At 40.9% G+C, this 24,744-nt stretch overlaps 1 protein-coding gene across 2 annotated transcripts in view; it reads right to left on the bottom strand.

Annotated features, from left to right (window-relative positions):
- LOC126267349 (protein arginine N-methyltransferase 5) overlaps positions 1 to 21,298 on the bottom strand; it is an 86,891-nt gene extending 65,593 nt beyond the window's left edge. Inside the window, exons 1-3 of one of the 2 annotated variants that reach the window (XM_049972472.1) lie at positions 20,681 to 21,298; positions 9,497 to 9,615; positions 9,181 to 9,416 (exon numbers count right to left, since the gene is read on the bottom strand). In XM_049972472.1, coding sequence (XP_049828429.1) covers positions 9,181 to 9,416; positions 9,497 to 9,615; positions 20,681 to 20,769 — 444 coding nt within the window. In that variant the 5' untranslated portion in view covers positions 20,770 to 21,298. The remainder of the gene's footprint in view (positions 1 to 9,180; positions 9,417 to 9,496; positions 9,616 to 20,680) is intronic. The other variant, XM_049972473.1, reaches the window with a different exon arrangement.
- Positions 21,299 to 24,744: the final 3,446 nt, after the last annotated feature.

Here is a 24,744-nt window from a genome sequence, read left to right as displayed (position 1 = left end):
TTTAATCATACAGTAAAGCTGCATGTCCTCGGGAAAAATTACAGCTGTAGTTTCCCCTTGCTTTCAGCCGTTCGCAGTACCAGCACAGCAAGGCCGTTTTGGTTAATGTTGCAAGGCCAGATCAGTCAATCATCCAGGCTGTTGCCCCTGCAACTACTGAAAAGGCTGCTGCCCCTCTTCAGGAACCACACGTTTGTCTGGCCTCTCAACAGATACCCCTCCGTTGTGGTTGCACCTACGGTACGGCCATCTGTATCGCTGAGGCACGCAAGCCTCCCCACCAACGGCAAGGTCCATGGTTCATGGGGGGGGGGGGGGGGGGGGGGTAATTCAACTTACGTAAAAGGATATTTACTTTGAAAGTAACGCCTTTCATACCATCTTTCGCAATATTTTCCCCCAACTTGTTAGAAACAGATTCGTTTCAGCAGTTGCCAGAGAGCGCAGATAACAGGGGACGCCGCGTTTGCGCAGCTACCATGACGTAGGAAGTCCGTATGAACGTATGTGTAAAACATTGAAAGATAATACATTATGTCATAAAGGAAACAAGACATCAGAGGATACTCTAAGAACATCGGAATTTCATGAACTATGCTGAAATGTGCACATTTAAGATGCATATACATTCTTATATCTAGATTCCCAGTGAAGTAGACCTCGACCTGATACTAAGTTTTTCATTGTGGTTTTCGGGATTTAAATTTTCTTGGGGCACTAGTACTGTATTACATCATGTTTGGTTCTTTATTATGGCATAATGCCATACGTGCTAGAAGATAAAACATGCACTTTAAATGCAGCGAACAGTTGAAACTAGCCAGTACTGTGGAATTAAACATTTCATTTCAAATACATTGACTGTCTCTGTGGAAAAAAATAATAAAAGTCAAATTTCTTTAGCAAAAAGACAAAAATAACTTTACTGTCATAAAGGTGGGAATAAAATAAAATCTGAAACTAATAACATATTTTAGATTTTCCGTAATTATGTGAACGTATTTTAATTCACATGGTAGCTCCCGGCCACAGATATCCGTTTTGTTTTCATTTGACATGAGAGTAAACAAAGGAGAAACAGCAAAATCACTAAATGTAAACACGAGTCACGTGGGGACTACCCACCATAACTTAGACTGCTCTGCGCATCAGCTCCGGATCTACGAAATTCGCTAACCGGGTTTTATATATATATAAAAACAAAGTTGATGTGACTTACCAAACAAAAGCGCTGGCAGGCCGATAGATACACAAACATACACACAAAATTCAAGCTTTCACAACAGTACCTCCATTAAGACAGCTGCCACCCATTCCACATCAAACTGTCCCTTCCCTACAGCCTAGGTCTTCGTGGCAAACGAATCTGCTCCAGTCAGGTATCTCTGAACCATTACACCAACAACCTGAAAACAGCTTTCGCATCCCGCAACTACCCTCCCGACCTGGTACAGAAGCAAATAACCAGAGCCATTTCCTCATCCTCTCAAACCCAGAACCTCCCACAGAAGAATCACAAAAGTGCCCCACTTGTGACAGGATACTTTCCGGGACTGGATAAGACTCTGAATGTAGCTCTCCAGCAGGGACACGACTTCCTCAGATCCTGCCCTGAAATGAGATCCATCCTTCACGAAATTCTCCCCACTCCACCAAGAGTGTCTTTTCGCCATCCACCTAACCTTCGTAACCTCTTAGTTCATCCCTATGAAATCCCCAAACCACCTTCCCTACCCTCTGGCTCCTACCCTTGTAACTGCCCCCAGTGTAAAACCTGTCCCATGCACTCTCCCACCACCATCTGCTCCAGTCCTGTAACCCGGAAGGTGTACATGATCAAAGGCAGAGCCACATGTGAAAGCACACACCTGATTTACCAACTGACCTGCCTACACTGTGAAGCTTTCTATGTGGGAATGACCAGCAACAAACTGTCCATTCGCATGAATGGACACAGGCAGACAGTGTTTGTTGGTAATGAGGATCACCCTGTGGCTAAACATGCCTTGGTGCACGGCCAGCACATCTTGGCACAGTGTTACACCGTCCTGGTTATCCGGATACTTCCCACTAACACCAACCTGTCAGAACTCCGGAGATGGGAACTTGCCCTTCAGTATATCCTCTCTTCTCGTTATCCACCAGGCTTCTACCTCCGCTAATTTCAAGTTACCGCCACTCATACCTCACCTGTCTTTCAACAACATCTTTGCCTCTGTACTTCCGCCTAGACTGATATCTCTGCCCAAACTCTTTGCCTTTACAAATATATGTGTGTGTGTGTGTGTGTGTGTGTGTGTGTGTGTGTGTGTGTGTGTGTGTGTGTGCGCGTGTGCGTTTATACCTGTCCTTCCCCCCCCCCCCCCCCCCCCCCCCCAAGGTAAGTCTTTCCACTCCCAGGATTGGAATGACTCCTTACCCTCTCCCTTAAAACCCACATCTTTTCGTCTTTCCCTCTCCTTCCCTCTTTCCTGAGAAAGCAACCGTTGATTGTGAAAGCTTGAATTTTGTGTGTATGTTTGTGTATCTATTGGCCTGCCAGTGCTTTTGTTTGGTAAGTCACATCAACTTTGTTTTTAGATATATTTTTCCCACGTGGAATGTATATCGAATTTTCAAAAATATGTTCATTTTACAGTGCACATCTTTCTGAAAAGTCTGAAACATACATAAAACGTGTGTTCGTGGAAATGTAAGACATGTTTTTTGGTTGTAAATGTGCCAAAGTGCAGTGCCACGTCTCTTCAGACAGCGTTCTTCTATCGCACGTCACTGTATTTCGCTCCGTGGTATTAAAACGTGTATATTGTGTAATAGATGCCATCAAACTATATTCAGGACAGTGGAAATTGAAATGTCCTGTGGTGCCTCTCCTGCTCCCAGTCACCCGGTTTGACAGCCTGTCCCTCTAAAAAAAGAAAATCTCACAATTAATAGTGGATGGGATTATTTGTAATCGGGAGAACAAGAACTCTTCAGAAAATTGGCACTCTTTATTGCCTATTAGCTAACACCTTGCTGTTTTGTGTGACATAAAATTAAATATAGGATACATAAAACAGACAAGAGGCAAGCAAGGAAGTACACATTTCTTCAATTCTTAGCTCCTAGCATTTTTTTTCTCTCTAATCTTGCTACGGCTTTACATGGTGTGCTTTCCTTTCTGTGAAAGAATCTACTACCTCATCAAAGATCGTCAAACGTTTTGCTACGTGAAAAATCGAAATGTCATTACCTAATACTGAAAAAGCTGTTAATACAAATAATATCCAAGACTGGTCTGGTTTCTCGATCTGATAACGCATATTTTGCCACTGCCTGCTAGATAAAACAAAATAGGCCTTTCTAATATTGCAGAAATGTTGTAACACACATCTAATAAACGAGACTGTTTTGGCACAAATGGTCATTTTTATAACATGACAGAATATAATTCACGCAATATAAAATGTCTATTAGGCCTAGTACAAGCTTAAAGCATTATGTTAAGAAATAGTTTCACATTTCATTTATACGCACCAGTATCTCAAGCATAACATCGCGAAATTTTTATATAAATTTGGCATTGTCTTATTCTTCCATAATTTGTGCGATGTCCCCATTTCTTCTCCTTCCTCATTCTAACAAACAATCTTGTCATCACCAATTCTGTAGCTATTCCTGCCATTGTCAAAATTTGTTCGCAGATTAACTTCACTAACCCTGACAGAATCACAGGTTTAGTTATCCCGTGATTATTCTCCGCTTAGGTGGTGTTACATGTTCGTAAAATACGTTTTCCGCGTTACTTCCAGAATATAACTTAAGCGGCTGACAACTGGTCCTTACTAGTGTAGCGATCTAGCCAAAAACTTTCTGTCAACATTTCATTTTCTTGGATACACCGAGAAGATAATACGTAATCTTTCTCACCTGTTATTCCTGTTAGTCGTTTATTTCTACTCTGGTAGTCTGAATCTATGGATTTTGCTAGTAATTAGAACAACGCTGATCATTCACAAACCCAATCAACCACATAATCAGACAGCGATTGGCATTTATAAGTTCGGCTTTACTCTGCTCAGCTCGTATAGCTCCGTCCCCTTTTGCCTGCGGAAATTTTATTTCTAGATGCGACGAGGATTCCCCTGACAGAGACATCATACACACTATGCATGCATTCAAATATCAACTTGTGATTCAACTTAAAATGTGTTCAAAAACCAACACGGATATGTTTCAAAATCATACGAATAATCGATAGGCAAATGTGCGCTGGAAGCTAGGTGCTTTGGGGGAAAAAAGTTTTTTTTTTCCCTCAAGAATATGAATTTGGCACCCCCTTTTCCTGGTAGCATCTAGCTCATTGCTTCGGCTGCTTGTACAGCCACATTCCTGTAGCCAGAAGTGGGAGAATCTACAACTCAAATGTGACTCAACTGTGCATGCGCATGAGCCCTCTCTTAACTGCTAAAACAAATCTAACGTAAACAGTTGTGACTTCACACTAATTGGAAGTAATTTGTCGTTATGAAGCATTGCATAGTCTTCCTTAAGCCTTTGATACATTTTGCTTTGGCACACGCTTGCATGAGCACTGTGTTTCGTGGTTGTATATGGCGCATTTCCTTTGCAATTTAAGTTATTTTTGTTTTTCTCTCTCTTGTTTATGCTTTATTGTTGAAATGTTAGTCTGCAGTAGCGGGATACAGTAATATCGGTTCTTACCAGTCAAAATTACAAAAATTTTACAGAAAACTAAAACAATGAAAAATTCCCGGGTTTTTCCTGGATCTCCCGGTTGTCCCAGGTCGTATACACCCTGAGCATTCTCTTGGCAATGCCAGTTGTGTTGACAGTTTGAGTGGCGCGGTCTATTGCCCGACGAATTTGTAGCAGTTCTAAAGCGAATAGCATGAAGTGTTTCCTTTAGTTTAGAAATCGAGTTGAACTCACAAGGGCTTAAGTCAGCTGAGTGAAGTAGGTGGTATAGCACTTAGCAGCCCCATCAGTCAAACAAATCAGTAACAGCTTGCACTGTACATGGTTGAGCACTGTCCTTCAAAATGATGGTCAGGTCCTGCAGAGAGTTCATCACTTTCGTCTCTAAGCTGGCCATAGGTTGTGTTCCAAAAATGAACAGCATAGAGACAGAAGTGATGACACTTCCTGCAGGACCTGACCATCATTTTACAGGCCAATGCTCAAGCACGTACAGTGCAAGCTGTTGCTGATTTGTTTGGCTGATGGGACTGCTAAGTGCTGTACTACCTACTGCACTCCCCTGACTTAAGACTTCGAAAGTTTAACTCTATTTCTAAACTGAAGGAAACACTTCACGCCATTCACTTCAGAACTGCAAAAAATTCATCGAGCAATAGACCACGCCGCTCGAACTGTCAACACAACTGGCAATGCTAAGAGTATCTTACGACTTCCACATCCCTAGCAACGGGTCATACACAATGCTGATGACTACTTTGAAGGTCAGTAAAACTTTGATACACATATCTATTTTGTATGAGCTGTAAATAAATAGTTGCCATTATTACAGCTCCAACCCTCATATCTTGGTGTAAAACACTTTTTAAGGATATGAAATGGAAAAATCACATGGGCTCTGTTGTGAGCAAAGCAGGTGGTAGACTGGTTTATTGGTGGAATCGTGGGGAAGTGCAATCTGTCTACAAAGGATACAGCTTACAAATCACTCATGTGACACATTCTAGAATACTGCTTAAGTGTGTGGGACCCCCACCACATAGGACTATCAGGGGATATTGAACATACACACAGCGGCACAAATGGTCAATGGTTTGTTGGACCTGTGGAAGAGTGTTACTGAAATGCTGACGAAACTGAATGGCAGATGCAAACATAGATGTAAACTACCCAAAAAAATCTGCTTATAAAGTTTCAAGAAATGGCTTTAGATGATAACTCTAGGAATATTCTACAATCCCCTACAACCGCTCACATACGGATTGTGAGGGCAAGATTAGAATAATTACAGCAAGCACAGAGGCATTCAAACTATCATTCTTCCTGCACTCTATATGTGAATGGAATGGGAAGAAACCATATTATGTGACACAACGGGACATACCCTCTGCCATGCATTTCATGGTGGTTTGCCGAGCATAAATGTGAACATATAACAAGTCTAGATGAAATAAAATTAACTGTTGGATTTTTTTACCAGCCACCTGATTCCACTGCATCAGTTTTAGAGTTATGCCTATTGTCAGTAGCAAAGAAATATGCATATAATCCAATACTAGTTGAGGGTGACTTCAACCTATGGAGTCTAGACTGGGATAGCTACGTATTCATGGCAGGGGGCACGAACAGGCAGGCTTTTGAAGTCCTTCTGTACACATTTTCTGCAAACTGTCTTTTGCAGCTAGGTCAAGAGGCCACACACAATGGCCTTGTAAATACAAACAGGCCTGACCTTATTGATGGTGTCAGTACCGAGATGGGGATTAATGATCATGATATCATAGTGACAATGGTTATTAAAGTTGATAAATAAATCAAGAAGGCCAGGAGAGTATTTTTGCTAGAAAGAGGACATAAGCAGTTGTTGGCATCCCACTTAGAAAATAATGGACATCAATTGGATCCACTATGATGGACATAGAGGAATTATGGGCCAAGTTTAAACTGATTGCAAATCACACTCAGGATATGTTTGTGCCAAGTAGTGGATTAAGGATATGCTGGGGAAGCAAAGAGTGTTGCACTCTCCGTTTACAAGAGAACATGCAAATATTAGTAGAGATTTGTGCAGCTGTAAAAAGATTCATCTGCAACACTTACAATTACCATCGTCATACCTTAGCAAAAGGTTTTGCTGAGAATCTGAGAAAACTCGCAGGCAGGTCTAAGGCTTCAATCCAGTTACTTGTTGACCACTGTGGCTTGGCAACAGGAGGCAGAAAAGGGAAAGCTGAAGTTTTAAATTTCGTGTTCAAGAAATTGTTTACACGGGAGGATAGTACAAGCACACTATTATTTGACCATAGCACAGACCCCACATGGAAGACGTAGTAATAGGCATCCATGGCTCAGAGAAGCAACTGAAAGAGCTGAAAACAAATAATTGACCAGGTCTGGATGGAATCCCAATAAAAAGTTTTACAAAGAGCACTCTAGCACATGGACTCCTTACTTAGCTCCCATTTAATGTGAACCTCTCACCAAGTACATACTCTCCAGTGACTGGAAAAAACTGCCAGTGATGTAAAAAGCATAAAAGAACACATCTGAAAAATTTTAGACTAGTGTTCAACATCAGTATGTTGCACAATTCTTGAGTGTATTCTCAGTCTGAAAATAATCGATTTCCTTGACACAGAAAAACTTCTGTCTACAAATCATTGTAATTTTACAAAGTATCACTGGTGTGAAACTCAGCTAGCCCTTTTCTCACACGATGAAGGGCAACAGGCAGATTCCATATTCCTAGATTTCTGAACAGTGTTTGACACAGCATACCACTGCAATCTGTTAATGAAGGTATGGAAGGAGGTTCCAAGATGTTTAAATGGTTCTAAGACTTCTTAAGTAATAGAACCAACAGTCTTGTCCTCTATGGCTAGTGTTCACCAGGGACAAAGGTATTGTCATGAGGCCCGAGGAAATGTGATGGAACTGCTACTTTCTCTATATATGTGAAGGATCTGATGGACAGGGTGAAAAGCAATCAGCAGCCACTTACTGATGATATTGTGGTATATAGTAAAGTGCCATAGTCGAGTGACTCAAAAAGATTAAAGATGACTTTCACAACATTTCTAGTTGGTGTGATGAATGGCAACTAGCTCTAAATGTAGAAAAACGAATGAGTAAGTTAATGTAAATGAGTAGGAAAAAAACAATTCTGTAATGTTTGAATACAGCTTTAGTAGTCTGCTGCTTGACACAGTCACACCGATTTCATATCCATGTGTAATGTTGCAAAGGGATAAGAAATGAAACGAGCACATAGTAGGGAAGGTCAATGGTGACTCTTTTATTGGGAGAATTTTAGGAAAAGGAAGCTCTTCTGTAAAGGTGACTGCATACAGAGCACTAGTGCATCCCTTTCTTGAGTACTGTTCAAGTATGAGGGATCCCCACCACATCAGATTAAAGGAAGACATCTGAGCAATTCAGAGGTAGTCTGCCAGGCTTTTTACCAGGAGTTTCAAACAATACACAAGTATTATGGAGATGCTTTGGGAATTCCAATGGGAAAAAATCCCTGGAGGGGAACAACATTCTAGTCAAGAAACACTACTGACAAAATTAGAAGCTTACTGTAAAAAGACTTTACTGCTGCCAATGCACGTTCCATTTAAGTCAGATGTTACAAAAGAGCGACAAATTGTTGTTCATGTTGCTAGATTCCACCACGATTGTTATGTCTGGATTCAGTGAAACATGGGCACACTGCGTGGAAAATACTTACCTATGTTTTCATCAAATCATATGCAGTACAATAAATTACACTTTTGATTCAGAACATTATAAGCCACCAGATAATAGTGATTTGATAGACTTGTGCACATAAAAACAGCAGGAAACATTTCCGCAAAGTCATATAGAATTATAAGGTGACTTAATTCAGGTACTTCACATGCAATGTGTTGGAAATTTGGCAAATTTTGAAATTTGGAGGCCTACAATATAAACTGGAATGAAACATGCTCCTCCACACACCACTATTCTATCTCTCTTCCCCTCGGCCAGTAACAATTATATTGGTCACAAATATAAAGACCAGTGAAGAAACTATCAGTTATGAATGAATGCCAGTTGGCAGTAATAAAATTGACTTTGTCCATAGCTAACACTCCCTGACACAATTACTTATGTGATCAGTTTTCCTTACTATCTAAGCAAGCACTTGAGAGCAATTTATATGTATAGCAAGAACCTGTCATGTGCCTTTTGTACCAAATAGTAAGCTCTCCATGTAACCGAAGTATACTGATCTATACATTACAAAGATGGTTACAATGTTCTGCTTGACCAAAGAATGAGGCTAAGGTGGGTGGGTAGGTGGGGGGGGGGGGGGGGGGGGGGGGGGGGGGGGACAACTCTGGAAGTTGCACACGCTTATATATCTCCCAAACATGAATGAAGTTTACAATAATACCCTGGGATGTAATTTATTTGCATTATAGATACTGAACAACTACAAACTAATTTTACCTGGTAACAACATCCGGCCAGTAGCTTATTATTCAGCAGCCTTGACAAGTTGACATTGTTCGCACTTCTAAGTGTAAACATAATTGCTGGGAGGCCAAGATGAGCAGCATATGCCAATTCTTGTGCAAGTGTTTCCTCTGACTGTTTTCTATAAGTGTCGTCTGGACTATCAACATCTATGTATGGTGAGAGTTTGCCCACAATCATGTTGTTCCAATCTGCAAAAAACAAATTAGCTATATTGTATCAGTCTCACGAATCTGAATCAGAAAGCATAAAAGGAATAACATTATGTAAGTTACAAGATGTAACATACCTGAACTCGACAGAATTAGATCTGACCGAGTGAATGGCCCTGTTCGATCTTTACTTTTCCCATGAAGGAACTCTCTCTTAAATCTCGGATGAACTATTGGTAGACATGCAAAATCATATCTGAAACAATATTTTCAATGTTAATCTGAGCACATTCTTCTAAGGAACAAATGGGAGTCTGTAAAATGTTTCCGAATTTGTTACTGTTATAAGTCTACCTCAATAATGGTAAATGTGAAGTCAACATTTGCTTTCTATGGAATACATGAAGGGTAGGTTTGCAAATATCATGAGAGTCATTTTGTGACAGCAAATGATTTAGCTGTTCACATAACAGAAACGCTTTAACAATGATTAGAGAAGTTAAACGTAAGATTTAGTGAAATCCTATAATATTCTGATGAAACAGCCTAACCGTACCTTAAAAGTAAAATTTCTCGTGAAAGGAAAAGGACTCCGTGGGGAAGAACAAGTCAAGATCCTCCAGTAGTTGCAATGAGAAACAAAAATAAATTATTACAAAATCTACAGGAAATGGACACTTTCCTTGACCTATACAGGTCAACGGGAGCTGACGATACCAAAACACCAATACCTACAGCAAAATCTACGGAAATTGGAATCAGACATTTCCTTGACCACAGATGACGGTACCAAAACACACAAAAAAAAAGAAAACACCACCTACATCTACAAAAAACAAAAACAAAATCACAACACCTCAAAAATTAAAAACTCAAAACATCCCTACGAAAATTAAAACACATTCAATACACAAAACAATACAACTCGAGAAAAATAGAGCCAAAAAACCAATTACTTACCACCAACAAATTTCGGCCGACCACCACACACACACACACACACACACACACACACACACACACACACACACACACACAGAGAGAGAGAGAGAGAGAGAGAGAGAGAGAGAGAGAGAGAGAGAGAGAGACCACCACCAAACACAACAAGACGACATCTACAATCCCAACCAACTCAAACTCTGCGCCGTAATGATGTCACACACCCCAACACCCTTATGTCGTGGGTCAAAGCAGACGGGTGGAATTGGATGCTTCTGCTGACCCAGTAATTCTGGCAACAGACAAACCTATACAGAATTTATCAAAACAAGAGACAGTACAAAACCCTAAGGAACAGGGTAACATTATTAATTTAAATGGATGGGCAATAAATGACGATTAATAATGATTTCTTATGTGTAGTAGAAAACATAGGGGGCAAACAGATCCAGAGAAAAATCAAAAAACTGTGTTGAACAAGCAACATAATAGAAATTCAGTCTTGTAGTTGTCACCCACTTCTTCTGAGTCTAAGAAAATAAAAATATTCTTATAAAAATAGAAGCTCATCTGGATATGATGATGATTCCCACAGAGTACTAAAGACTTTTGTCCCCAAGTAATAAGTACCGTCTTTGTTCCCACATAATAAGCACAGCTTTTCCAAAATATGTAATACATCAGTAAATTGGGGAATTTTTCCAGAACAGACTGAATTATGCTATTGTTAACCTCCTCTCCAGGAAAGATGACAGGAGAGATGTCAATAATTACTGCCTATTTCACTACTGCCATTATTTTCCAAAATTTCTAAAATAGTTGGGTCGAGGAATATTCAATACAAGTCACTGGCTTTGACCAGTGATGATAGTGTATATATGTAGCTTTGTTGTTAGTTAAGCCAATGATGGTGGAAGTGAAACATTTTTGTCCTAGTGATGCACTGATCTGTAGCTTAGCGCGGTCCAGCTCAGGTTTGATGGTAACTGTTTGGTCGAGAGTAAGTGAAGTCAACAAATGTGAAAGTAAAAAGCCTGGCTGTGGTTATATACTGATCTGCATCTTTGTTCAACTTATAGATTAGGTGGAAGGTAACAGTTTGATTACGAGTCTCTGAAGCCAATGATTGTGAGACTAAAAATAATCTTGTTGTATTGACAGACTAATCAGTAGCTCAACCCACGTGAAAAAACAGCTACTTATTTCATGTTACAGTCATTTTATACAAACAGTATACCTCCTGATACTATTTGTATAAAAAAGAATATTTTATAAAAGTCATGGACTTCAACCAGTGACGTAGGAAATGTGTGACATAAAGTGTAAACATGGGAAATATAAAATAAGTGGCTGTTTTTTCAGGTGGGCTTTTTTTCCTCCACGAATAGTATCCCTCCTGAATTAGACCTGTGGTCTAGGGGTAGTGTCTTTGATTCACAGTCAAAACATCCTCGGTCCTAGGTTCGAATCCCACTGATTTTTACATTTTGATTAAAAATCAGCACTGGTGGCCGAAGACTTCCGGCATAAAGAGTCACCCTCATTCTGCCAACGGTCTTGTCAAAGAGGGCGGAGGAGCGGATAGAGGTTCAGGGCACTCTCTTGTCCTAGGGGTGGAGAAACTGCCCCTAAAGGCAGAAGAATCAGCAATGATGAATGGCATGAGGATGCAGAAGGCGATAGAAACCACTGCATTAAAGACACGTAACATGTAGCCACAGGACATGTGGCCTGTAATTGACGAAATGTCATGATGATCTCTCCATTAGCAAAAGATTCCAGAATAGTCCCCCGTTTGGAGACTGCCAATGGGAGGTTACCAGGAGAAAAAGATTGAATAATCAATGGAATGATAATGTTCTACAAGGCGGGAGGTGGAATGTCAGAAGCTTTAACATGGTAGGGAAACTGGAAAATCTGAAAAGGGAAATGGAAAGGCTCAATCTAGATATAGTACGGGTCAGTGAAGTGGAAAGAAAACAAGGATTTCTGGTCAGACGAGTAACGGGTAGTATCAACAGCAGCATAAAATGGTATAACAGAAGTAGGATTCGTTGTGAATAGGAAGGTAGGGCAGAGAATGTGTTTCTGTGAACAGTTCAGTGACAGGGCCATTCCTACCAGAACTGACAGCAAACCAAAACCAACAATAATAGTTGAGGTATACATGCCTATGACGCAAGTTGAAGATGAAGAGATAGAGAAAGTATACGACAATATTGAAAGGGTAATACAGGATGTAAAGGGGAATGAAAATCTGATAGTCATGGGGGACTGGAATGCAGTTGTAGGGGAACAAGTAGAAGAAAAGGTTACAAGAGAATACGGGCTTTGGCCAAGAAATGAGAGAGGAGAAAGACTAACCGAGTTCTGTAACAAGATTCAGTTAGTAATAGGGAATACCCTGTTCAAGAATCACAGGAAAAGGTGGTATACTTGGAAAAGGCCACGTGATACGGGAAGATTCCAGTTAGATTACATCATGGTCAGACAGAGATTCCGAAATCAGATACTGAATTGTAAGGCGTACCCAGGAGCAGATATAGCTCAGATCACAGTATAGTAGTGATGAAGAGCAAGCTGAATATAGCTAATACTTGGTTCGAGAACCATAAAAGAAGGTTGTATACATGGAAGAATCCTGGAGATACTAAAAGGTATCAGATAGATTACATAATGGTAAGACGGAGATTTAGGAATCAAGTTTTAAATTGTAAGACATATCCAGGGGCTGATGTGGACTCTGACCACAATCTACTGGTTATGAACTGTAGATTAAAACTGAAGAAACTACAAAAAGGTGCTAAATTAAGGAGATGGGACCTGGGTAGACCGAAAGAACCAGAGGTTGTACAGAGTTTCAGGGAGAGCATAAGGGAACAATTGACAGGAATGGGGGAAAGAAATAAAGTAGAAGAAGAATGGGTAGCTCTGAGGGATGAAGTAGTGAAGGCAGCAGAGGATAAAGTAGGTAAAAAGACGAGGGCTAATAGAAATCCTTGGGTAACAGAAGAAATATTGAATTTAATTGATGAAAGGAGAAAATATAAAAACACAGTAAATGAAGCAGGCAAAAAGGAATACAAACGTCTCAAAAATGAGATCGACAGGAACTGCAAAATGGCTAAGCAGGCATGGCTAGAGGACAAATGTAAGGATGTAGAGGTTTATCTCACTAGGGGTAAGATAGATACTGCCTACAGGAAAATTAAAGAGACCTTTGGAGATAAGAGAACCACTTGTATGAATATCAAGAGCTCAGATGGAAACCCAGTTCTAAGCAAAGAAGGGAAGGCGGAAAGGTGGAAGGAGTATGTAGACGATTTATACACGGGCGATGGACTTGAGGACAATAATATGGAAATGGAAGAGGAAGCAGATGAAGACGAAATGGGAGATAAGATGAGTTTGACCGGGCACTGAAAGCCCTGAGTCGAAACAAGGCCCCGGGAGTAGACATCATTCCATTAGAACTACTGACGGCCTTGGGAGAGCCAGTCCTGACAAAACTCTACCATCTGGTGAGTAAGATGTATGAGACAGGCGAAATACCTTCATACTTCAGGAAGAATATAGTAATTCCAATCCCAAAGAAAGCGGGTGTTGACAGATGTGAAAATTACCGAACTATCAGTTTAATAAGTCACAGCTGCAAAATACTAACGCGAATTCTTTACAGACGGATGAAAAAACTGGTAGAACCGGACCTCGGGGAAGATCAGTTTGGATTCCGTAGAAATATCGCAACACGTGAGGCAATACTGACCTTACGACTTAACTTAGAAGAAAGATTAAGGAAAGGCAAACCTACGTTTCTAGCATTCGTAGACTTAGAGAAAGCTTTTGACAATGTTGACTGGAATAGTCTCTTTCGTATTCTGAAGGTGGCAGGGTTAAAATACAGGGAGAGAAAGGCTATTTACAATTTGTACAGAAACCAGATGGCAGTTATAAGAGTTGAGAGACATGAAAGGGAAGCAGTGATTGGGAAGGGAGTGAGACAGGGTTGTAGCCTCTCCCCGATGTTATTCAGTTCGCCGATGACATTGTAATTCTGACAGAGACAGCAAAGGACTTGGAAGAGCAGTTGAATGGAACGGACAGGAGGATATAAGATGACCATCAACAAAAGCAAAACGAGGTTAATGGAATGCAGTCAAATTAAATCGAGTGATGCTGAGGGAATTAGATTAGGAAATGAGACACTTATAGTAGTAGATGAGTTTTGCTATTTAGGGAGCAAAATAACTAATCATAGTTGAAGTAGAGAGGATATAAAATGTAGAATAGCAATGGCAAGGAAAGCACCTCTGAAGAAGAGAAACTTGTTAGCATCGAGTATAGATTGAAGTGTCAGGAAGTCGTTTCTGAAAGTATTTGTATGGAGCGCAGCCATGTATGGAAGTGAAACATGGACGATAACTACACTCCTGGAAATGGAAAAAAGAACACATCGACACCGGTGTGTCATACCCACCATACTTGCTCCGGACACTGCGAGAGGGCTGTATAAGCAATGATCACACGCACGGCACAGCGGACACACCAGGAACCGAGGTGTTGGCCGTCGAATGGCGCTAGCTGCGCAGCATTTGTGCACCGCCGCCGTCAGTGTCAGCCAGTTTGCCGTGGCATACGGAGCTCCATCGCAGTCCTTAACACTGGTAGCATGCCGCGACAGCGTGGGCGTGAACCGTATGTGCAGTTGACGGACTTTGAGAGAGGGCATATAGTGGGCATGGGGGACGCCAGGTGGACGTACCGCCGAATTGCTCAACACGTGGGGCGTGAGGTCTCCACAGTACATCGATGTTGTCGCCAGTGGTCAGCGGAAGGTGCACGTGCCCGTCAAACTGGGACCGGACCGTCAGCAACGCACGGATGCACGCCAAGACCGTAGGATCCTACGCAGTGCCGTAGGGGACCGCACCGCCACTTCCCAGCAAATTAGGGACACTGTTGCTCCTGGGGTATCGGCGAGGACCATTCGCAACCGTCTCCATGAAGCTGGGCTACGGTCCTGCACACCGTTAGGCCGTCTTCCGCTCACGCCCCAACATCGTGCAGCCCGCCTCCAGTGGTGTTGCGACAGGCGTGAATGGAGGGATGAATGGAGACTTGTCGTCTTCAGCGATGAGAGTCGCTTCTGCCGTGGTGCCAATGATGGTCGTATGCGTGTTTGGCGCCGTGCAGGTGAGCTCCACAATCAGGACTGCATACGACCGAGGCACACAGGGCCCACACCCGGCATCATGGTGTGGGGAGCAATCTCCTACACTGGCCGTACACCTCTGGTGATCGTCGAGGGGACACTGAATAGTGCACGGTACATCCAAACCGTCATCGAACCCATCGTTCTACCATTCCTAGACCGGCAAGGGAACTTGCTGTTCCAACAGGGCAATGCACGTCCGCATGTATCCTGTGCCACCCAACGTGCCCTAGAAGGTGTAAGTCAACTACCCTGGCCAGCAAGATCTCCGGATCTGTCCCCCACTGAGCATGTTTGGGACTGGATGAAGCGTCGTCTCACGCGGTCTGCACGTCCAGCACGAACGCTGGTCCAACTCAGGCGCCAGGTGGAAATGGCATGGCAAGCCGTTCCACAGGACTACATCCAGCATCTCTACGATCGTCTCCATGGGAGAACAGCAGCCTGCATTGCTGCGAAAGGTAGATATACACTGTACTAGTGCCGACATTGTGCATGCTCTGTTGCCTGTGTCTATGTGCCTGTGGTTCTGTCAGTGTGATCATGCGATGTATCTGACCCCAGGAATGTGTCAATAAAGTTTCCCCCTCGTGGGAGAATGAACTCACGGTGTTCTTATTTCAATTTCCAGGAGTGTAGTTTGGACAAGAAGAGAATAGAAGCTTTCGAAATGTGGTGTTACAGAAGAATGCTGAAGATTACATGGGCAGATCACATAACTAATGAGGAAGTATTGAATAGAATTGGGGAGAAGAGACGTTTGTGGCACAACTTGACCAGAAGAAGGGACGGGTGGGTAGGACATGTTTTGAGGCATCAAGGGATCACAAATTTAGCATTGGAGGGCAGCGTGGAAGGTAAAAATCGTAGAGGGAGACCAGGAGATGAATACACTAAGCAGATTCAGAAGCATGTAGGTTGCAGTAAGTACTGGGAGGTGAAGAAGCTTGCACAGGATAGAGTAGCATGGAGAGCTGCATCAAACCAGTCTCAGGACTGAAGACCACAACAACAACAGTCAGGAAGAATCAATACGCAAAAAAGTGAAATGTGGAGTACTAAGGAATGATGAGATATGGTTTAAGATCTCTATGGCTACAGAAACAGCAATAAGGAGTAGCTCAGTAGGCAGTCAGTTAAAGAGGAATCGACATCTCTGAAAAGAGCCATCACAGAAGTTGGGAAGGAAAACATGGGTACAAAGAAGGTAACTGCAAAGAAACCAGTGCAAACAGAAGAAATACTTCAAATGATCGATGAAAGAAGGAAGTACAAAAATGTTTCAGAAATCCCAGGAATACAGAAATAAAAGTCGCTGATGAACGAAATAAGTAGGAAGTGCAGGGAAGCTAAGACAAAATGACTGTAGGAAAAATGTGAAAACATCAAAAAAGAAATGATTGTCGGAAGGACACACTCCATGTAGGCCCTACAGGAAAGTCAAAATAACCTTTGGAGATATTAAATGCAGAGGAGAGAGTGGATAGGTGGAAGGAATACACTGAAAGCCTCTATGACGGGGAGATTTGTCTGAAGTAATACAAGAAGAAACAGGAGTCAATTTACAAGAGATAAGGGATCCAGCATTAAAATCAAAATTTAAAACAGCTTTGGAGGACTTATCAAATAAGGCAGAAGGGATAGATAACATTCCATCAGAATTTCTAAAATCATTGGGGGAAGTGGCAACAAAACGACTGCTCATGTTCGTATGTAAAGAATATGAGTCTGGCGACATACCATCTGACTGTCAGAAAAGCATCATCCACACAATTCCAAAGATGGGAGACAAGTGCAAGAATTATTGCACAATCAGCTTAACAGCTCGTGCATCCAAGTTGCATACAAGAATAATACACAGAAGAATGGAAAAGGAAACTGAGGGGCACTCAAGTGGCAGACTCTGCAAGAGAGGCGCTCTGCATCGTGGTGTAGCTTGCTCGCCAGGTTTCGAGAGGGTGCATTTCTGGATGTGGTATCGAATATATTGCTTCCCCCTACTTATACCTCCCGAGGAGATCACGAATGTAAAATTAGAGAGATTCGAGTGCGCACGGAGGCTTTCAGACAGTTGTTCGTCCCGCGAGCCATATGCGACTGGAACAGAAAAGGGAGGTAATGACAGTGGCACGTAAAGTGCCCTCCGCCACACACCATTGGGTGGCTTGCGAAGTATAAATGTAGATGACGATCAGTTTGGCTTTAGGAATGTATAAGCCCAAGAGAAGCAATTCTGATGTTGCAGTTAATAATGGAAGCAACGGGGGGAGGGTGGGGGGGGATCAAGACACGTTCACAGGATTTGTCGACCCGGTAAAAGCATTCGACAATGTAAAATGGTGCAAGATGTTCAAAATTCTGAAAAAAGTAGAGGTAAGCCATAGGGAAAGACAGGTCATGTACAACAGTCAGGAGGGAATAGTAAGAGTGAACGGCCAAGAATGAAGTGCTCATATTAAAAAGGGTGTAAGACAATAATGTTGCCTTTCTCCCCCATTGTTCAATCCGTACATCGGGGAAGCAATGATGGAAATGAAAGAAAAGTTCGAGAGGAGAATTAAAATTCGAGGTGAAAAGATATCAATGATATGATTCGCTGATGATATTGTTATCCTGAGTGAAAGTGAAGAAGAATAACACGATCTACTGAACGGAATGCGTAGTCTAATGAGTACACAGTATAGATTGAGAGTAAATCGAAGAAATACAAAGGTAATGAGTAGTAGTAGAAATGAGAACAACGAAAAACTTAACATCAGGATTGATGGTCACGGAATAAATGAAGTTACGGAATTCTGCTACCTAGGCAGCAAAATGACCAATGACTGACGGAGCAAGGAGGACATCAAAAGTATACTAGCCACGGCAAAAAAGGGATTCCTAGCCAAGAGAAGTCTACTAATATTAAATAACAGCTTTAATTTGAGGAAGAAATTTTTGAGACTGTACATCTGGAGTACTGCATTGTATGATGGTGAAACATCGACTGTGGGAAAACCGAACTTAAGAGAATCGAAGCATTTGAGATGTGGTACTACAGACTAAGGTTAAAAATTAAGTGGACTGGTTAGGTAAGGGATGAGGAAGTTCTACGCAGAATTGGAGAGGAAAGGAATATGTGGAACACACTTATAAGGAGAAGGGACAGGGTGATAGGACATCTGTTAAGACATGAGGGAATGACTTCCATGGTACTAGAGGGAGCTGTAGAGGGCCTCTGAGATGAAGAGGTCACAGGAGAGGAATTCGTGGCAGGCTGCACCAAACCAGTCAGAAGACTGACGACAGAAAAGAAATCCCTCCCGAGAAAGAATAAAATCCTCAGAAAATCACAATTTGAATTTTAGGAGAGTTGCTATACCGAGAGTGCCATTTACGCATTCGTGCACCAAATTTTAAAAGCAGTAACTAACAGTAGCACCAGCTGGTGTTTTCTGGGACCTACCTAAGGTATCTGACTGTGTGAAACTCAATATCACATTTAATAATTCAAACAATGTAAGCAGGAGAGATTCTTCTGAAGGGGGAGAACATTTCTGAGGTTCCACAAGACTCAATCATAAGTTCACTATTGTTTCTCTTACATGTAAACAAACTTCTGTCCAACATACAACAGGCAGAATTAATTATTTCTATGGATGATAGAAGTACTGTGTCCTGTCCAAAAATACATACAGCAACAGAAGAAATGATAAATAATATTCATAAAGACTGCCTATTATTGAGAGGTTTTCTGCGAACAGTCTCACTCTTAATTTCAAAGAGGCAGAAAATATTCAGTTTCATTGTCTAGAGTTACAACTCCAGTGATAAATGTAACACATAGTGGGGAAACAGCAACTAGGTTGGAAATGTCAAACATAGTGTGGTGTCCATATTAACAGAAAAAAGTGAGCGCATTTTGGAACTCTTAAAATAACTTAGTTCTGACAGATTTGCACTTCGAATTCTTACAAATCTTTGGGAAAGAGAAATCATTAAGCCAACACAGTTAGTGTATTTCCATTGAACAGTGCCATATAGAATAATGTTCTGGGCTAACTCAACTTCAATAAAGAAATTCTTCATTGCACAAAGACAGTGCTGTATGAGTAACATGTGGTGCTCACCCACAATCATGTTTTAGACATCTGTTTAAGGAATTAGACAGTTTGAAGTTTGTTGTAAACAATCCACTGTACATCAAACAATACTATGTAGATCGACCACAGTACCATAAGGAGAAAAATTACTTTCGTTTTTTCTCATTAAGGCGCGTTTAGTACAAGCACGGGTGTCCAACACTGCCCCAAAATTTGTCATCAGTTAACAAATGACATAAATAGCTGACAAATAAAGAAGTCAAATCTGACAACAAACTGAAAAATCCTTTCCTTCACACCCCCTATGTTGTAGAAAAATTCGTAATTTCTTAGCTCTGTAAAATGAGGTGGTTAGAAATTAATAACTCACAGCAGTAGAAAAAAATTTTCTAGCTCATCAGCATGTAGCCAATTTCGATGGGAACTGGTAATGTGAATGGAAACTGCCCACATCATTGCGTTTAATCTAACCAATGAATCACGCAACATGGAACTAACCAACGATGTCCCTTTTCTGGGAAAGGGAAATGGTATTTGATCGTGCTGTCCTACGATTGATTAGCAATTTCTTATGACTATTAGCGATTTTCCTATTTCCTTTCACATATTGTTTCTGAATGGACAGGTTACAATTAAATCACAAAGCAATCGAGCGGATGAATGACAAAAAAACATATTACTACTGGTCGTGTAACACACACATGCGTCCACGGTTACGAGAAACTGCAAACAATACCCCCAAACAATCTTTGAAAATATTATTACTTACGCGTAATTTTACTTTATTAACCAAGATTTCGAAAGGAAACGGTAAATTGTAACAGTAGATACGCTTTAATTCATACAGCGGCGAATAAGAACAGCCAATTTTTAGTGCTTGATAAACGACTGAAACCTAAAATCAATGCAAAAATGTTATCAACACTCAACCTGAGAGCTTATGCCGCCGGTTAGCTAGCTCTGTAAACAATTGGTGTACTTTTTAAACCCACAAGCATAATTCTAGAAGAATATATAATAAATAACATCATGTAATAAGTGTACTAGATCATCGTTAAAAACTATGGAGTGTTCAATAGAATACATACCCAGATTCGGAAGCGAGCTGAAGACTTGCTCTAATATCCGGAACACTGCAGAAGTCCAAACCACATGAGATTCGACGCGAGGTAGTCATTTTTAAGATTAAAGTATTTAGTACGGCACTGGAAATAGTAACGTTTTCTCAACGTAAACGTCTTAATTCTTAATTATACGATATCACCTTGTTACATGATATAAATACAAGGTGTCATCAATAAATATTTCCCTCATTAGGTCAACGCCACTACAACTAACTTGAACAATCCCTCCCTAAACATTCAGCCACAACGAGGTTAAAATCAGTCAAAGATGTTTCATGTCAAGGATCCTCAAGAAACATATCTTCCAACAAAGCTAAGATGGAAGCTATCGACAATGAACAAAATTACTTGCGACGTCCTTCACTGCACCCTTAGCAACATTAGCAACGGTCATTCAAATTAAATAAAGAGTTAAGAAAATTAATCTTGATTCATACAATCTGAAACGCAGTAAATGGCTTGAGAAAATGAATGATAACTGAAGACTTCATAGTGTTGCTTCCTACTTTGGGAGAAATTTCGGAAAATCTATTCGTTGTAATACAATAGGAAAAATAATTCAAGGATCACCGTTAGTCATATGTTGTTTCATGATGGCCTGAAACACGAATATTTATAAAAGCTCTTTGTTATCCGTTTTGAAACTTAACAATTCCTGTCCTATGAATACATCACACATGTATAAGTATACTGGGCAAATTAAATGATTCATAACAAGTTACAGCAAAACTATCAAAAGTGCGCGACGGATCGGAGTTGGAACCCGAGACCTTTGCACTTCCTAGGGAAATGCTCTACCTATAACAAAGTTCCCAGGTTCGAATCCCAGTCCAGCATACAACAATGCTCTCCTTGAAGTTTCGCATTGGCACTCACACGCCTGCGGACAGAAAATACATTTTGGGTGCAAAGCCTACTTTTCAAGCAATTGAAGAAATCCTGTGTGTTCGCTGAGCAACTTGTTTTTATTGAAACCGCCGGTAACGGAAACATCCCACAAAAACCCGAGTGCCATTGGCAGTTCAAAGTGGATATTGATAAATTTAGCCGATTCCACGATTTGCGTCAAATGGAAACAGCAATTCATTATGGTGCTTCGTTCATAGGGACTCGATTTCATTATTAAAGGTACGCCCTGGCGTGTGGTCTTGCCACAAAAACCTCCAAATGAAGAAAAGGATGCATATGTAGATTGACAAAAGAATAACGCGAAAGCAGCATGTCTGATAGTAGCAGCGCTAAGTAAAGCAGCCGATACTCAGTACTTCTACAGTAGTATGCAACAAATTACATGCGAGATCAAATTTGTAGAACATCGTTTACATATAGTAAGTGAAACTTATCTTCAGGCCAAGCCCGACAAAACAGAAGATATAAATGCACAGGAAGGGAAGATGCATGTGTTATTTGTAGTTATAAATGAAAAATGAGTGGTACGCAAAGGGAAAACTTAGTTTCAAAAAATTTAATTGGTGGAATTTTATCTGCAAATGCAAAGAAATATAATAATTTTTAATATTTCGCAGACATAATACCATCGGAATTTAGTGTCTGAAATTATATACTGGAAAACACTGTCCTATTGAATTGTAAAGCAATAGTACAACAGTAACAACTGCATTTGTAGTTTCAAAAGCAGGAAGAAAATAAAATAAGTCAGGTGAACGTGTCATAAGAACTTGAAAAGTAAAAATTTCTGTGCAATTATTTATTTATTTAGTGTATAACATGACATGCAAAATACAACAAAAAATTGTTCAAATGGCTCTGATCACTATGGGACTTAACATCTGAGGTCATCAGTCCCCTAGAACTTAGAACTACATTAACCTAACTAACCCAAGGACATCACACACATCCATGCCTGAGGCAGGATTCGAACCTGCGACCGCAGCGGTTGAGCAGTTCCAGACTGAAGTGCCTAGAACCGCTCGACCACTCCGACCGACCAAAATACAACAAAAAGAAAAAAACAAGCTATAGTTAAAAATGATACATAAAAGTAACGAACAGTTGTCATATGCTAATGTCCATTCTCTTTATCCATGCTGATGTCCAGTCTCCTAATCCACTCAAGGTTTGATGGTGTAGACATGAAAAAGTCGTTTGGATCACCCAGACAGTTTCTGAAGTTACACTCTACAACAATGTGTCAGATGGTCTGATATAGTGCTCGACTAGTACAGCTTGGGCTGCACTGCTTATCCCATTTGTCTACAGACACATTCTGTGTCCTGTTCTGATGTAATTTACATTCTTCCACTCACACCATGGGAGTTCAAAGCCCTTGGGTCTCTATAAAGCGCCATTAAGGTATCACGCTTTAGATGGAGCATTATAACTGACCTTTCACGCCATTTGTTGTCAGTAGTGAAATTACGATCAGCAACCTGTTGGTCCAGTTTTATGGGTCGATTTCTGAAAGAAAGTCTGTTTGTTGTCAGCACAGGCATATGTTCATAAACGAGAAATAGAAGGTTATTCATTATTTTTGAATACTTATTCGATAGGGCTTTTCATCTCCTTAACAGAGGGGCTATGTGTATGAGTGTTATAAAGCATTATAATGGCGTAGTCTTTCAGCAACCAGATGTGATTCTCATGTTGTGTTGAGCATAGTATCTATCTTGTTTAGGTGAGGGCTGCTCAGACACGCCAGAGCACAATATTTAGCCATAGTAAACACAATACTGACTGCATAAGTTTAAAGCATATCTGTTGATACTTCCCAATTAGTAATGCAGAGTTTTTGGATAAAGTTGGTTTGCACTTGTAACTTCTAAGAAGTTTTTTTCGATATGCTTCCTGTAAGGCAGCGTCCTCTCAAGAATCATTCCAAGATAATTTGTTTGATTCTAATAGGAAACAATGTATTGTTAATGTGGACCTCCATTTTATAGCCTCTTAATTTCGGTTTTAGGTTGGTTGGCTAGAACTGTCCACATGGTAAAATATTTGTTTAGTTTCTTGAGATCATTAGTTAAAGTGTTTCCAGTACTTCTGAAATGTTTGTGTTGAACCACAGCTGCAAGATCAACAACACATCTAAATTTTATTGCGCTGCTCTCAGGTGGACCATTATTTAGTTTCTTTTCTTTGCTTATGAGATTATCCTGGACAACACATAAGTGCCTATCTCATACCATGTTATTGAATAGTCGCAGTTTGGTTTGGCGGAGGATAACTCTGATTAACTTACGTAAGAGTCTTCTCTGCATGATACACTATAAGTGGCAGTCAACTCGACAAAGACCACAGATGTGTTCAGTTGTTTCTGAACTACAGCTTTGATGTGTGTAATCAGGCTTAGAACCAGATCCATGCAGCTTCTATTTGGCTTCAAATCTGTTTGTTCCACAAGGATGTTTTCCAGAATTCTTGTAACCATCCTGTTTAATAAAATTCTCTTCAAAAGTTTGTAGCAACAGCTGAGAAGAAGTGCTGTTGGGCGATAACTTTCTACTTCATCCTTAGATTTCTTCAGTTTCAGGAAAGTAATTCTGGAAGCTTCTGGTAGAATCCTGATTTTTAGGATCTATGTAAAAAATTTGATCAGCGCTACCCTAGTCCTCTTTCCACAGTGAGTTAGAAAGTAATTGTGTATCCCATCAAAAGCAGGTGTCGTGCCTTTCTTTAAATCCTGGAGAGCTGTTTCTACTTCCTGCAGTGAGAAGTCCTGAGAGAACTATGTATCAGGAGGTGTTATTTGGTGAATGTTACTAATACAGAGACTGGGGGTGATGGGCCTGAGTGGTGGGTGGTGGAACTGAGTTGGTAGAGGTCCGGTGGATGACAGAACGCCATCTTGGGCATGGTAGCAGTGAAGTGGTTAGCGGATGCTTGATACTAGCGAGACAAAACGTAACAAAAAGTCATTGTTTAGACACAGCAGCTCTGACTACGCTCAGGTGCCCCAGAACATAAACTGCATACAGCCAGTGAGGAGGTGTGGCCATCAGCAGAAGGCTTGGCAGCTTACAACGTCACACAGCTGGTGACATGATGACAACAGTGACACACAAGGAAAA

The sequence above is a fragment of the Schistocerca gregaria genome, chromosome 4 (genome assembly GCF_023897955.1).
Source record: "Schistocerca gregaria isolate iqSchGreg1 chromosome 4, iqSchGreg1.2, whole genome shotgun sequence".
NCBI lineage: Eukaryota > Metazoa > Arthropoda > Insecta > Orthoptera > Acrididae > Schistocerca > Schistocerca gregaria.
Note: the sequence above shows the minus strand (reverse complement) of the source record. Positions and strands in the feature narration are given on the sequence as shown.